Source organism: Perca flavescens, chromosome 14 (assembly GCF_004354835.1).
Source record: "Perca flavescens isolate YP-PL-M2 chromosome 14, PFLA_1.0, whole genome shotgun sequence".
In the NCBI taxonomy this organism is placed as follows: Eukaryota; Metazoa; Chordata; class Actinopteri; order Perciformes; family Percidae; genus Perca; species Perca flavescens.
In genome coordinates, this window is record NC_041344.1 from 10,596,060 (window position 1) to 10,611,003 (window position 14,944).

General features: G+C 39.6%; 1 protein-coding gene across 2 annotated transcripts in view; it reads right to left on the reverse strand.

Moving 5' to 3' along the window:
* Window positions 1-926: 926 nt before the first annotated feature.
* Window positions 927-14,944, reverse strand: part of atp9b (ATPase phospholipid transporting 9B) — a 41,692-nt gene continuing 27,674 nt past the window's right edge. For both annotated transcript variants that reach the window (XM_028597367.1, XM_028597368.1), the window contains 14 exons: window positions 11,401-11,562; window positions 10,983-11,075; window positions 9,838-9,921; window positions 9,107-9,277; window positions 8,776-8,874; window positions 8,569-8,658; window positions 8,078-8,222; window positions 7,356-7,420; window positions 6,817-6,972; window positions 6,508-6,572; window positions 6,179-6,287; window positions 5,981-6,038; window positions 4,487-4,690; window positions 927-2,873 (listed from right to left, as the gene is read on the reverse strand). In XM_028597367.1, the coding sequence (XP_028453168.1) occupies window positions 2,737-2,873; window positions 4,487-4,690; window positions 5,981-6,038; window positions 6,179-6,287; window positions 6,508-6,572; window positions 6,817-6,972; window positions 7,356-7,420; window positions 8,078-8,222; window positions 8,569-8,658; window positions 8,776-8,874; window positions 9,107-9,277; window positions 9,838-9,921; window positions 10,983-11,075; window positions 11,401-11,562 (1,638 nt within the window). In that variant the 3' untranslated portion in view covers window positions 927-2,736. The remainder of the gene's footprint in view (window positions 2,874-4,486; window positions 4,691-5,980; window positions 6,039-6,178; window positions 6,288-6,507; window positions 6,573-6,816; window positions 6,973-7,355; window positions 7,421-8,077; window positions 8,223-8,568; window positions 8,659-8,775; window positions 8,875-9,106; window positions 9,278-9,837; window positions 9,922-10,982; window positions 11,076-11,400; window positions 11,563-14,944) is intronic.

Sequence of the window (14,944 nt, forward strand, 5' to 3'; positions counted from 1 at the left end):
ACATAAAACTCAAAATTTAATAACTATTTGCATCAAATATGTTTTTTCCCCACACAGAAAAGTTTGATCACCCTGTTAGGAATTCTTAAAGTTACATCTACCCTTTATCCCGCATTTAAAAATCCATAATCTATGAATTACTATGAACATATTTCCTATTTCAAAAGTATAACTGCTAGAAACAAGATGTCTGTACTTCACTGAAAAGATAATTCTTAGTGTACGTTACCAGCACTGGAGGGTTGAAGTTGTCACACTTGTGTAAGTTACATACTGGCCCACGATTGGCTTTAAATTTGTGATGTCATAAAATCCTACTCCTACATCCAGGTGTTAAACTGAGATTTAAGGTGAGCACAGAAACACTCCCCATTCTGCACAGTGAAGCTCAAACATCCAAGAGAAGGAACAATAAGCTAAACATACGTTTGAGTGGAGGGGGACTTTAAGATATTACTCAGATAATGGACATTTTGAGTTAAATGCTGTCAGTATGCAAGTTAGAAATGTGTGTAAAAAGCATGTAAAGAATAATTGTTAAACCTGAATACATAACCTTTGTTTTGCTGGGTTTAAATTGTTGCAAACAAATGTGTGTTCCATCTACACAGTACCCAAAATCTATATTTTCAAATACATTGCTCATTAAACTGCCTGAAAAACATGGCAATGGAAACTCCAGTCACAAAGGTTTCTAAAGTTTAATAATGTAAATGTATTGAATAATTCGACTGCATTAAAAAACAGTTGTCATGGGGAATTTAACAATCTTCATGAAGGTCAATAATACTGTGCATTTTACTGTAATGCTCCTTTAATTTAAGCCACATTATCTTCTGTCAAGGGCTTAGTCTCTATCTCCATCTAGTGGCCACATGATGAACATAACAATGACTTTTGGTTACTGTAGACATAGAGAAAGGGAACTTTTTGGCATCTGTTCTCCCTTTTTATTATTCATTAAATCAATAACAATATTATAAATAACAGACACACCGTTAGAAATCGCAGTGTAGTGTATGGAAAGCAAGTTGACGAGAATGAAATGATGAAACGACATCACAAACACAGAACAAAGATCTCAACAGAAAACACAGGAATCAACATTTGGAATTTCTAAAAGACTTCATAAGAATCAGAAATTGAAAACCTAAATGCAATTTGCATTAAAGTGTCGCAGTCACACCAACTCTTTCCCAAATAACTACATCCGTTATTTGTCTTTTTTTTGGTACAGTGTAGCTACATTTTACAGCACGGTTGCCACAATATAAACCAAATAATACAGCTATGTTTAGGAACGATCAACCTGAGTTTAACTCAATTGTGATTCAGAAAGAAAAGACAACCTGACTAATAAATATAGCTAGACCACACCCTGTTTACTGAACTGTATATTTAAAGGTTTATCAGTTTAACTTTATTCCATCTGGTTTGTGTCCACTGTGCTCAAAACATGTTCAACACTTACAGTACAGTACATGGAGCGAATAATAAAACTCATTCCTCCTTTAAAAAGAGCTGAATGTCAATGTCCGCTGCAGGCCAAAGTCACACCGAAGCCCAGGGGAGTCATATTGTCAATAAAGGCTAAAAACTATACAGCTATCAGTGGTTCAGGGTCCTTCATTGTGACTTTTAAAGTAGTTCTACCTTCAGAAAAAATGTTTTCAGAGAAGAGAAAAATTCAAGCTCCTGGAAGTTCAGATCTGGCTGCAGAGGTAACCAAAGCAAACACTAACCCAAACCTCTGACTGATTGTTTAAACATCCAAATGCTGTGAGATGCAGCTTCAGTACATTATTACAAAGAGGCACAACGCGAGCTGCCATATCCCTACACGAGGACTTGTGGCCACCGACAAGACATCAAATGACAAAATTCCGTAATCAAGGCCAAATATGCTGACAATACAATGATGCTATGAAGTGCTGTTCTTATTTTCTTTTTATTAACTTTATTGTGTAAATTCTATGGAGTGCTGGTTTTACTGTATACTACGGAGATGATGATTGATGATGTCATTCCGCATCTTAAAAATACAAAGGACATAAAGCAGCATATGCACAGAAATTCAGTTTGAAGCAAGTCCTAACATTTTCTTTGTGAAGGTCATCGTAAATGTTCTTATTTAAATGCAGTGAGGTTTTACATCGACAGCCGTAGTGATCAAAGCTGCGCGTAAAGGCTTTATTTACACAAACAGGAAAATGTTCAAATAAATGTTGTAGTTTTTTTTTTTATATCCCTTACAGCAACTCAACTCCGGTCAATGACGCAGGCTGGAAACTGTAATTAATGCCTAGAATAAAAAATAATACTTAAAAAAATTCTGAACTCCACTTGTAAAAATTTAAACACTGAAAGAAATGCATCACAACTGTATAAAATGACATTTGAAGCCGATTTGTTTGAAATGCTTCAACAACAACAAAAAAGGCAGATTGACTCTTTCTGGCAAGTTATAAGTGCAGTCAGTTACACCAGTTTGCCCTTCTTTTGCTTGACTGAATCCATCCTTTTATAGTCTGTTTTTATGTGCTCCATTTATTTTTTCAAGTAATCCCAAGTCTCAGTGACATAATCCAAAGAACAATTCATTTCTCTCCATTTTCCAATTTGTTCCAGTGGTTCCTTACCTGTCCATCACTGAAGATCAGTGAGTAAAAAAAGTGCTGAAAATAGAAAGCTCAGAGAAGCAAACTACAAAAGAAACTAGAGTAATCCAAGTTTGGCTCATGAGGATAGTTTGGAGTAGCTCGGGGGGGAAAACTTGCGTTTCAGGTATTTGATTATGTAGAGAGGAAGACAGCTGACCAACGTGATGGCGGACACCTTCCACAGGAAAGGCCAAGTTGTGATGAACGACAAGTCTGGGAGAGCAAAGAGAAGAAAAAAAAACAGCTCAGGCGCACATGTCTTAGCACTGCGTTGTGATGCCACAGGAGAAAGGGCATTCAACCAAGTAATGAAAGAGTCAACGTCACTTTGCACAACAAGTAAAAGCAACATGAGCAGTCGAGATGCAGCTTAGAAAGTCAACATCAGATGCTGGTCTTGATGTGTTAAATCCAATCACAACATGTTGGGAGTTTATGCAACAGTGTAATGCCACAAACTGGAATGATACAGACAAAATGATGACACAGTAAAACATCACTGGAACATACAGACATAACACACATGCAGCGAGTTGCATGAGGGAATGAGGAGGTTCATTTACAGGCTGCACACCTACCAAGGAACGCTCCAAAGGACACCCTGCCTATGCCTGTTGCCAACATACAGAAGCAAAAGAAATGCAGCAGAAATAGAGTGCAGTACAAAAGACAAAGGTTAGCAGTGATCGGAGAAAAAAGAAAGGGACAGACAGAGAGAGAGAGAGAGAGAGAGAGAGAGAGAGAGAGAGAGAGAGAGAGAGAGAGAGAGAGAGAGAGAGAGAGAGAGTGGGGGGAAGCAATAAAAGCACAGAGCTGAACTACTGCACAACACTTGGGTGTCAGGTAGAGATACATCAAAATCAACACAAAGCAGGTGCAGTGAAGAAAGCTGTTGCCCCTTGAAGTGCTCGGTCCGTTCAATACTAGACTTAACAAACCAAAAGTAAAGTTATCCTTCTTCTGCACTGAAAGCTCACGGAGAGAAAGCCAGAGCTACAGTACGTGCTACATAAAAGTAGATCTGAAACGATTAGTCCATTAATTCACTTAGCTATCGACAGAAACATGCATTGGCGACTATCTTAATAATTGTTTAATTATTCCTTCTTAAATGTGAGGATTTGCTGATTTTGTTTGTCACATGTGATAATAAAGTGAACTTCTTTGGGTTTTGAATGGATGGTTGGACAAAGCAAGCAATCTGAATACCTTCTCTTGGCTTCTAGGAAATTATAATGAGCGTTCTTCTCTATTTTGTGACATTTTTTTAGAGAAAAGAAAATTGATAAATTTAACTCAAGACTCAAGTTTTTATCAAGCTTGGGCACAAGAAACTATTCAAAACAAATTTCATAAATATATATTTTTAATCAAAAATTAAGCTTTTCTTTTAATTCTCTTAAAGCTATAGTGCGTAGTTTCTGTCGCCCCCATGAGGAATTCTAAGTAATGACAACAAAACTGTCGGCGCGTCCACGATACAAGCCTTCTTTGACCGCACAGCGCCCCCACGCCCCCTTCACACAATTGCTAGTAGCCAAGGAGGACACGGAGGATTAAATAAACATGGACTCTTCAGAAGAGGTCATTATCTTCACTCGAGCTTCTGCGCGGGAAAGTCACCAGACGACACAATCTTCTGAACATACTGAAAAATACAGAGAGTTGTGTGGAGCTGGTAGTCTTCATTAGCTTTGTAGAAACTCTTTTGGCGATGGCTTGAATGTAACAGACGTCTATTAATATCAAAAAGTTACGCACTAAAGCTTTAAGCTTTCAAAGATACAAGATCAATATATAAGCGGAGGGAAAAAATGGATACTTACCAAAGTACTCGTTGAGGAAGGCGAGCGAGGCCAGGTAGCAGCCTAAGCTGAAGAACTCGGCCACCACCATGAGCCAGTGCCAGGTGCGAATAGTCAGCGCCACCATCAGCAGCTCCGTCAGGACGAGCGCTGTGAAGGAGATGGCGACCACGTGCACAAACTCCGACTCAAACAGCACCAACGCGCCATACATGAGGATGCCACCTGGTGGCGCCAAAGGAAACAAATCGTTACCAGACCGATTGAGTTTACTTGTTTGAAGAGGTGGAAAAAGTGAAACCAGGATAGATAAAAAGGGGTTGTGTCTGTGCTCGAGGATTTCCTGCAGTACAATATTTCTTCATGCATTTTTTCTTTCTCTCTTAACATTTTTTCTTAGGTCTGCTTCACAATCAGCTGACTGAGACGTTGAGTAAAGGATTAATGTGTCTGGAGATGAGGGGGAAAGATGCACAATGTGATCTAGTGTGTCTCTGTGTGATTAACATCTAGAAGTGTCCAGACACTCACTCATCTTTGGGCGCCTACTGTATCTTGATAGCCCTTCATTTTATCATAAAACAACACAAATTGAGCTTAATAGCCTATAACGGATCACATAATTGCTTTTTCATACAGTCCTCATGCAGCACATTCCAGCAAGTCAAACTCTGTAATAAATTAGGCTAGATTGGTGCCTAATATTTCCCTCCTCGGCAGTGGTCCTCTCATATGGTCTTTATGTTTCTTCTCCCCCGCCCCTAGACCTGGTATTGGCCTTTAATTAAAAACCTGGAGCTGTCAGGAAGTCACGCTCGAGCAGGAACATAGATCTTTCTCACACGCTGCATGGCTTAGCGATTACAGAAATATCGATTTACTGGACAGACAAAAGCATGCACGTAAAAGCGGACGACGGTTGGAAACCTTAGATACTGAGAAACTGACTGTCCCAGAGTTTGAAGGGGCCCGGGGACCCTGGTATTAAGACACAGTAGAAATTATGAAATGGTGGTTTAAGAGTTGCTGTGACCAGACTCTGTATGCAGTAAAGAAAGCGGTTGCCCCTTGAAGTGCTCGGTCATTTTTTCTGCACTGAAAGCTCACTGGGAGAAAGCCAGAGCTACAGTATGTGCTACATAAAAGTAGATCTGAAACAATTAGTCCATTAATTAATTTACCTATTGACAGAAACATGTATTGGCAACTATCTTAATAATCGTTTAATCACTCCTTCTTTAATGTGAGGATTTGCTGATTTTGTTTGTCACATGTGATAGTAAAGTGAACTTCTTTGGGTTTTGAATGGATGGTTGGACAAAGCAAGCAATCTGAATACCTTCTCTTGGCTTCTAATGAGCATTTTTCTCTATTTTGTGACATTTTATAGAGAAAAGAAAATTGATACATTTAAAAAAATTCAAGACAAGACTCAAGTTTTCATCAAGCTAAATATATATATATATATATATATATATTCTAATATATCTTTAAAAATGAGTCTGTGCATCTTACCTTGATACACACTGATCAAAACCCAAATGAGGAATGTCTTGAAAGATAAAGAACGCCCCTGAAAGAGAGAAACATCATCCATGAGAACAACATACTGTACGTTCACATGGTAGGACCTGCTGAATGTTGTTGGGGGAAGAAAATGACGATAAAGGCAATTCATTTTGTCACACACATATTTTAAAAAGGGCTGTGTACCTTGGTGAGGTCTTTGTAAAGCTCTGGGTAGAGAAGAGCCATCTCTGGCTTCACATCTTGGTCCAGAACCAAGGAGAACACAGGAAACATGGTGTACATGGTGGCATACCTGCACAGAACAAAGCAGTTTAGATGATTACATTATCAGATATAGCCAACACATCTGTGCTGTGTTGCTGTTGCGATATTAGCCACTGTTAGCCTTTTCATATCTCGGCTGTCCAAAGACTGTAGTATTTAACTAATTAATAACTTTATGATGCTAAACAGGAAACTTAGAGAATGCATAAAACAATAAGTCCTCAATTCATTTTGGAGAAGGTACTTACCCCACCATGAGGAAACCCTGGTACAAGGGCACAGAGGCAAAGTAAAATACCGAGGAGAAGACTGCCTGAGGATACAAAACAAAAATGGTGTCATAAAGTTAGTTATTTAGAAACTTCATTGTCCACACTGTGAAAAACTGTCTTTGGTTTCAGCACCCAGCTTTGAAAGTCTTTAAAAAAATCATTTAAAAAAAATCCCCAAATGTTTTGTTAAATCATGAGGTTACACACATTTTTATTTCCCCTTCATTCAGCAAAACAAGCTTTTGTGAGAAAGATATTCTGTCAGTGTTTCAATGACTTCTGTACCTGCATGGTGGAGATGATCATGCCTCTGTGCATGACGAACTGACCCAACGCTGCAGAGCGCTTGTAGCTGTTCCTGCCATGAACCATGAGCAGGCGACCGATGTGCTTAAACTGAGTGATGGAGAAGTCTGCGGCCAGAGACGCCTGCTTCCCTTCCTGTTTACACACAAGCATAAAGATGCAACGCTACTGCTGGGTTGTAAAACATTACAGTATTTAAGTACCATCGGCTTCTAAAGAAATTTATTTAAAAAAATGTAATTTACAAATAAAGGCAGATACAATATGTGTGACTTGATGCAAGTTATGATAAGACTCTTCTTTGTGCTGTTAACTGTTCCAGTGCCCCATAAGTTCTTTACAGTTTAGTAAGACATGTGGCCTTCTGGGAAATATATCAGTTTTATTACTATTAATTGAGTGCTTAATATGTGTATTTAAGATTATCACAGAAATCTCTAACTTAATTATATTACAGGCACTAATCCAGGAGAACACTGGATGTAGTCACTGTTTATGTAGTTTATGGAGGTCTTTACCTTTCCTTCAATTCCGATTCCACAGTCTGCAGCCTGGATCATACTGACATCATTTCCTCCATCACCTGCCACAAAATGGAGACATTATTTTACAATGAAAATCTTAGGCCTCAGGCGCCCTCCAACAATGCTCATTAAATATCTATAAAAGCAAAAATCCTGCAAGTACTGTAAAAGCAAAACTAAGACATAAAATAGTGCAAGGAAAGATTTAGGGCTAAAATATAAACATAAAATAAAAAATAACATAATATAAATTGGTGCACACAGTACTGCAAATGATTAAACTGAATGTAAACAGGAAAGTAGTAAATATATATGCATAATGAGAAGTAATAATTATATATACACAGAGGAGTTAACAGTTTAAAAAAGTAAAGTAGAGTAACGTGGCAGTATAATTGTCTTGGTGAGCTTTTTTTTTTTTTTTGCTCTGGTGTCTGTGCGCGTTACAGTAACATACATCTGCTCTGAGCCTGAATGCTCTCAGCACCTTGCTTAACATCCGTGCAGTTAGTTATCCATCACAACTGGGATATGGTTGTTCAGTAAATAGACCGTTCTGAGACACTAGCCAATTCATCTTCTATCAAACAGAGTATTTAACAAAAGGGACTGAGTGGAGACATTTCCCCACCCCCTGACAGAATTTCCCAGCCTGTGTGTGGACAACAACCATCCCGGCTCGTAATGCCGCTGCCACATTTTCTGTCAACACTCACCTATGGCACAGGTTCTGTTGGCGGTGTGCTGCTGGAGGAGCGTGACGATCTGGGCCTTCTGAGTCGGGGAGCAGCGACAGCAGACCACCGCTGGACACTGACACGCCAGCTCTACAAACTCATGCTCGTAATACCGCAAGCACACCTGCAACACAACAGGATGGTCATACAAAACACGGTTAACTGGACACTAAAAGTTCTTTCCATATATTAACAGTTTGACTTGTAGACCATATAAATGAAAACACAGATGTTTGCTCTTCCAACAAAATGGAAAACTACTGCTTAGTTGTTTTCCAATTGTTCTGCCTCATAAAAAGAACGACAGTGATTTGTTTTCCTCTCCAAATCCTCAAGGCCTTGATTGAACTCCAAAGTATGAGTTTTGGCTGAGAAGTACTTTTTATTCTCTCATCGCCTGTTTGGCTGCATCCTCAGCATCATCTGCTGCGCAAAGACATGTCACTGTGTGCTACACTTTGTTGTAGTACCTCTAAGGAGTCTCCAGAGATGACCAGAGCACAGTCATGTTTCCTTCTGAAGGCGTTGAGCTCCAGATGGGCCTCTCCTCTGCTTGAGATCTGCTCGAGAGCCACACAATACAATTAGCCCTGAGGAACTTTTAGGTTTTCTGTAATCTCTCATTACGTAGGCGCATTAAGAGTACATAAAAGCATCAGGAAAGACAAACAGCATACCGGTTTGAAGACATGGATGTCTTGGTTTCTGGAGACCAAGTGAGAGCTTTTGGCGATGCATGTAGCGGTCTCTAGCTTGTCTCCTGTTAGCATCCAGATCTGAACAGAAAACAATATCAACATGCGAGTGCACTGAAGATGTGGCATTAAAAGGCACAACGATGAAGTGCAATTCAGTGTCAATTGTCTTTAAAACTGTCCGGTTTTATGGATGCATAAATAATAACAACAAATAATTTCCAATATAAGATGAGCCTTTTCCTCCTTTTAAAAAAGAATATACAGAATTTACCAGCGTTAACCTGGCAGAAGTGTTCATTCCCTTGCTAACCTTGATGCCAGCGTTCCTGAGCAGCTCCAGCGTGGGCCGGACGTCTGCTTGTAGTTGGTCTTCCACACCGGTCAGACACAGAAGCTCCATCTCCCTCTCTAGGCTCTCCACCACTGCTGCAACCTTCAGGCCTCGGTCATGGATACTCAGCTTCGCCTGGTTGTAGCGACTCTGCACAAAGAGGGAGGTGGATAATAATAATAATAATACATTATTTATATATATATATATATATATATATATATATATATATATCTCACCTTTAAAAACACATTTTACAAAAGTGCTCTGACAGACAAGCAAGGCAAAAGAGGTCAGTAAAATAACAGCTAAACAGTGAGGCCAAAAAGCACAAAACAAGGTAATGAGAAGACAAAATAAGCAAATACAGTATATATAGAATAGAGATCAATAGCAATAACAGATACAAATCAAAAGGAACAGTAAAGTGACAATAAAAAAGGGAGACATCACATAAAAGCATGTCTATAAAAATCATAGGGGAAACAAAATTGGGAATTGTGGGATAAAAGGGCTGCAACAGACCAGGCAACTGAAAACATTAAGCTATGGTCATAATATTTGGCCAACCACGATCCAAGAGGAAACAGTCGCACATTGCTATTAAGGTGATACTGTATAACACTAACCTATAGTTCCATTTCAAGAAAACATGATTCAGTGATGTAAAGGTCAACATGTACAGTATATCCAGTAGTGTCCATCCATACCTCAAAGTCCTGATACTGCTCCTCAGACAGAGACTTCTTGGCCACCACCAGCGTCCTCAGGCCTTCTCTGGCCATATTGCCACACTGACAGAAAGGAGAAGATGATGGTAGTAAACAGAGATATACACACAGTTTTTTACTTATGATATTCAATGTCAAGTATTTTTTTTTGTGTTTAAAAATTTTCCCCATGATGAATATAAATCAAACATAGGGCAGATCATCTGTTCTATTAGAGCGGCTGCTGTATAAGCACACCATGTACAGCACCGTCAACACCAAAGAAATCAATAGTGAATAACATAGCCTCTGGTAAAACTCAGAGGACACAGTAAAGCAAAGGGATGGAAGGCAGTTCATTTTTGATATGAAACACCAATGGGGCGAATCAGTCCTGTTGATTGGTTATTGACAAGCAAAGTAACCGTAGCGCCGGCTGATTTGACAGTGGGATATTACAGCCAACAGGACATCATTAGCACCATTGTTCAAGAATATGACATACTGTAATTACTTCAACTTTATGTAGGTCACTAATTAAATCAAACACTGCCTCCAGTGCTAAATGACTCAATAATGCCAATATAATTATGAACATATGCGCACAAGACCTTCGACCACCAAACTGGTGTAGACTCGGCCCCGATGTGTCTCTGGATTAATGTCCTGATTACAAGAGGGTAGTGGACTACAACAGTATGACTATGTGTGGAAATGTATACGTTTATCTGTTGCCTATACTTATCCATTTCATAACTGTTTACATGTTTGTCATTTTGTTAATGTTCTCATCCAGAGGGGCTCATTTTAAGTGTGAGGAGATAAAGATTTATGGTTTTGCTAAAAGACACTGTTAGATGAGACATGGCTGCTGGGTCCAACTGGCCAATTAACCAAAATCTTCTTTTTTTTTTCAAAAATTCACAAGATTTTGGTTTTCTGAGGCGTTTCTGGAGCTGATTTTCTATTCTGCCAGAAGCTCCTAATTATCAGTGTGCATTGCATTGTGGGAGAAGAGTGTATACCCCTGAACACTTCCAAGTTGAGATAACCAGAAGTTTTTTCTGTCCTTCCCATTATGTCTATACTGCACAAATGCACCCTCAGTATGTGGTATAGATATAGATATGCCACACAGCTTTTACCTCTTCTTCCAACCAGTCGTTATACTGGACGATGCTCGCCATGGCAACATCAGCACCCTTCATGTAAAAAGTGATGTCTCCTGTCGACTCCTCCTGCATAAAATTACAAATGACAATTAGTACATTTCCTGAGTGCAGAAATATTAATTTTTACACCAATCATCATGCAGCATGGTAACCTCAACAGCCAGGTTCAAAAGACCTTAAAACATTATGGTGACAATGGGTTGGACACCAAAATAACAAAAAAAAAAAAAAAAAAAAACAAACAAACACAAATTTGAACAAAATGCTAAGTCCGGTACATTTAATGTATAAAAGGACTGACACAAAAACACTGAAACACATGATTCAGCAACAAAAACACCACACAGGAAGGAGCATCCACACATCACATTGTTATACACAAGTTCCACACCCTGACGATGATGCCCATCCTTTTGCTCTCGGAGGTGAAGGGAAAGATCTGCAGGATGTGGAAGGAGAGAATCTGTCCAGAAGGAGTCTTCAGCTGCAGAGAGTTCAGGTCTCTGTTCACCAGGGTCAGGCCGACGCTCTCCGTCCACCGCACCAGCTCCACCTGAGGAAAACATAAAAAAAAAAAAAACTGCTCATCCAAGTGTAGAAGACCACAGACTTTGACAGTTTGACCTCGACACACTTACATCTATGCTGCACCTTCAATAAAATATATCAGGGTGATGAATTTAGCCAATTTTACACCGACTTAATTGAAGAGGAAGCTGTGAATTAAAGTCCTAGTGAAACGTCAAAGGCTTGTCTCCTCCAACTATATTTTGTAAAAAATACATTTATGAATAACAAGTGAAAACAGCAGGTCTTTTTTTTCTAATTTAAAATGATCACTCTTTACCAAATACAAAAAACAGGTATATGACTTTATGTAGAGAAGAAAATCCCAAACAAATGTAGCCCATAAAGCTGACCAAATCTATTTTCACTTGCAGTTGAAAGACAAGGCATGAGAGAGTTACGGCATCTCCAGAGCTGCTGAGCTCTTCTCATTCAGCTCCAGATAAGTGTTTTTCTGTTTCTCTTTCCTCTTTCTCGCCTCAGCAGGAACTGTGGCCCCCGAGTGAGCTTTCAGCTGCACACGACTCAATTCTCAATGGGTTCATTTTCAATTTGCTCACTCAAAGGTTGTTATTATACTCTGACCTACAAATTGGAACTTCCTGTTAATACCCCATCATTTCTCCTGCTCCCCCTTTGAGCTCCGTAAAAAGGAGCTGCCTATATTTACTTAACACACATCTGTGTGTCATTATCCTGGCGTGTGTGCATATGTAGCTCCACACACACACACACACACACACACACACACACACACACACACACACACACACACACACACACACACACACACACACACACACACACACACACACACACACACACACACACACACACACACACACACACACACACACACACACACACACACACACACACACACACAGCTGAGGATCCTAAACCTAGTCCTTCAATCTACTTTATCAGCTCTACAGAAACTATTTAAAGCTTTGACAAATTTGATACAAACTGCACGTAAATCATGTGTTACGACAGTAATAGAAAAGAGTACTTTGACAATGGCAGACTGACTTAAACAACCTGATGAATCATTTCAACGGTGTTCACCATGTACTAGTGATCACGTAAATCACAATGGCAGCACTGCCTTTAAAATCAACAGCAGCTCAAGCATGTCATGATGAAAATGGGCCCTTAACTGTTAATTCTCCTGCTGGCAACATAAAACGGTGCACATTCGAGAACTGAATTCACCTTTGGATAGTTTAACACTATGGGTTTTGAAGGAGTAACTACATATCTCTAATATAACATATCTCTATATACTATGTGTTCTTTGAGGTTCAACAGTACAACAAATCTGGATATGTGTGCAAGACTTGAAACAGATCTACTCCATTATAAACAGCAAGACAATTAAAATAGTCTAACCCTAACAAAAGTAAAGTAGGAACTTCAGTGCAGAAGGTAAATTATTTTGAAAGACAAATATATATGAACAATATACAGTGCTTTCATCAGTGAAAAAAACAAATGTACTTATTAAAGAGCGAGACAACAGATAGTCAGATAGACAGATTATACTGTTAACCATTCTTGAATATGGGGTCTAATTACCTTGAACATTTATCACTTTAAAGTAATAATCTTGAAGATTTTAATTTAAATAAATCTCTGTAAAGTTACTATCGCCAAATGAGCTAACACAATGGCGATTGAAAGCACCTGCATTTGCTGTATTACGAATTGGGTGTCTGTGGGCGACATTCCCGGGAAAAATCACACGCATCGTACAGTTAGTGACATGCTTTCAATGACCCAGCAGTGGTTGGTCCACCAGAGAGTCAGGCGGAGCTATCTAAACAGGCACGCTCTTTAACTCACTACTGTGTGAAGCGGAGTATTGTTATTGCCAGCGTTGCGAGTAAATTGTCCAGTTGTAAGGGTGGTGGTGGCACAGTGGATACGACACATGCCTTTGGTGTGGGAGACCCGGGTTCGATTCCCACTGCGATACATCAACCAATGTGTCCCTGAGCAAGACACTTAACCCCTAGTTGCTCCAGAGGCGTGCAACCTCTATATAGCAGTTGTAAGTCGCTTTGGATAAAAGCATCAGCTAAATGACATGTAACGTAATGTAATGTAACTGCTAACTGATGTCACACAGGCGACACAGTTTGTATCTCTGGGAAGTGAGATCCAAAAACCCTCCGTCAATTACCGCTTATTGCCATAGGTGCCGCCAAAGAGAACAAAACAGATTGTAACTTTAACTATAAATGATTTAAAAATGGCACCAATCATTTGCTGATGCCTGACAACCACTTAGTAACCGCAAAGCGGTTAGATACCGTCTTCCTCCCTTATTGTACACTCGCCGAAACTGCCAGTTACGTCCAATTGGAAATGATAAAGCACCCAATTCCTGGAAATGGCAGTCATTAAAGGCTACAGCCAAATGCTCTTGTCCAATATTACAAGGGTCAAAGGTTACAGGAGGACTCTGTTCACAGCATGGCTGACCAGCAGGTCAGATGACCCCTGTTCTAACCTCGGCGGCCGGCCCACTTCATCTCCTTAATAATGGCTCATTACATTAGAGAGACTGAGCAGAGAACCAGGGCCAAACAAACTATCACTAACAGAGGAGCCGTGGCCAAGATCTGATGCTGCAGTCAATGAGAGTGAGGAGACAAGGAGTGAGAGAGGGATGGAAATTAAAAAGGACAGAGAAAGAACAAAGAATATAGTAGAAAGGGAAGGCAGAGTTCCACCAACAATCACAGACCTCTACCTCTCATCGTCTCTGGGAGAAAATTAAATATTGATCAATCCAAGCAGTGTGAGACAATGGAGAGAGGGGAGATAGAGCAGAGTGGGCAGGGAGGGATATAAATAAATATATACATCAACTCAAGAGGGGGAAGACAGGCAGGCAAAATGGAAAACTGAGATTTATCTTTCGCCACCTTTTTATCTTCATTTTGATTGCTAGACTTCTAGACTAGGGGTTTGAAACAAAGTATGCAAGTCTCACAAAGGCTTCACGAAAACTCACATGTCATGGGTGATAAACATGCCAACAGTCTTAAAATGGTTTGTATGGGAAGATTAACTAACCTTCAATATGCATTAAACACTTTTTGAACAAATACTGACTGTAGATTTTCCTGATCAAAAATTCATCCCTGTCTTCCCAGTATTTAGACTTTATTTCTATTGATACATTCTTTAGTAGGATTAGAAAGGGCTATACATAAAGGCTTAGTAGCACCTTCAGCCATAAAAGCTCAAACTCTTGGGTTACACGGAGAAACTGCCAGAGGAAAGGAAGCTATAGGGATGCCTTTGGGGATCGTTTTTGTGCTGCATTCTTCCTTCACTTGGAGCAGTAAATTCTCAGG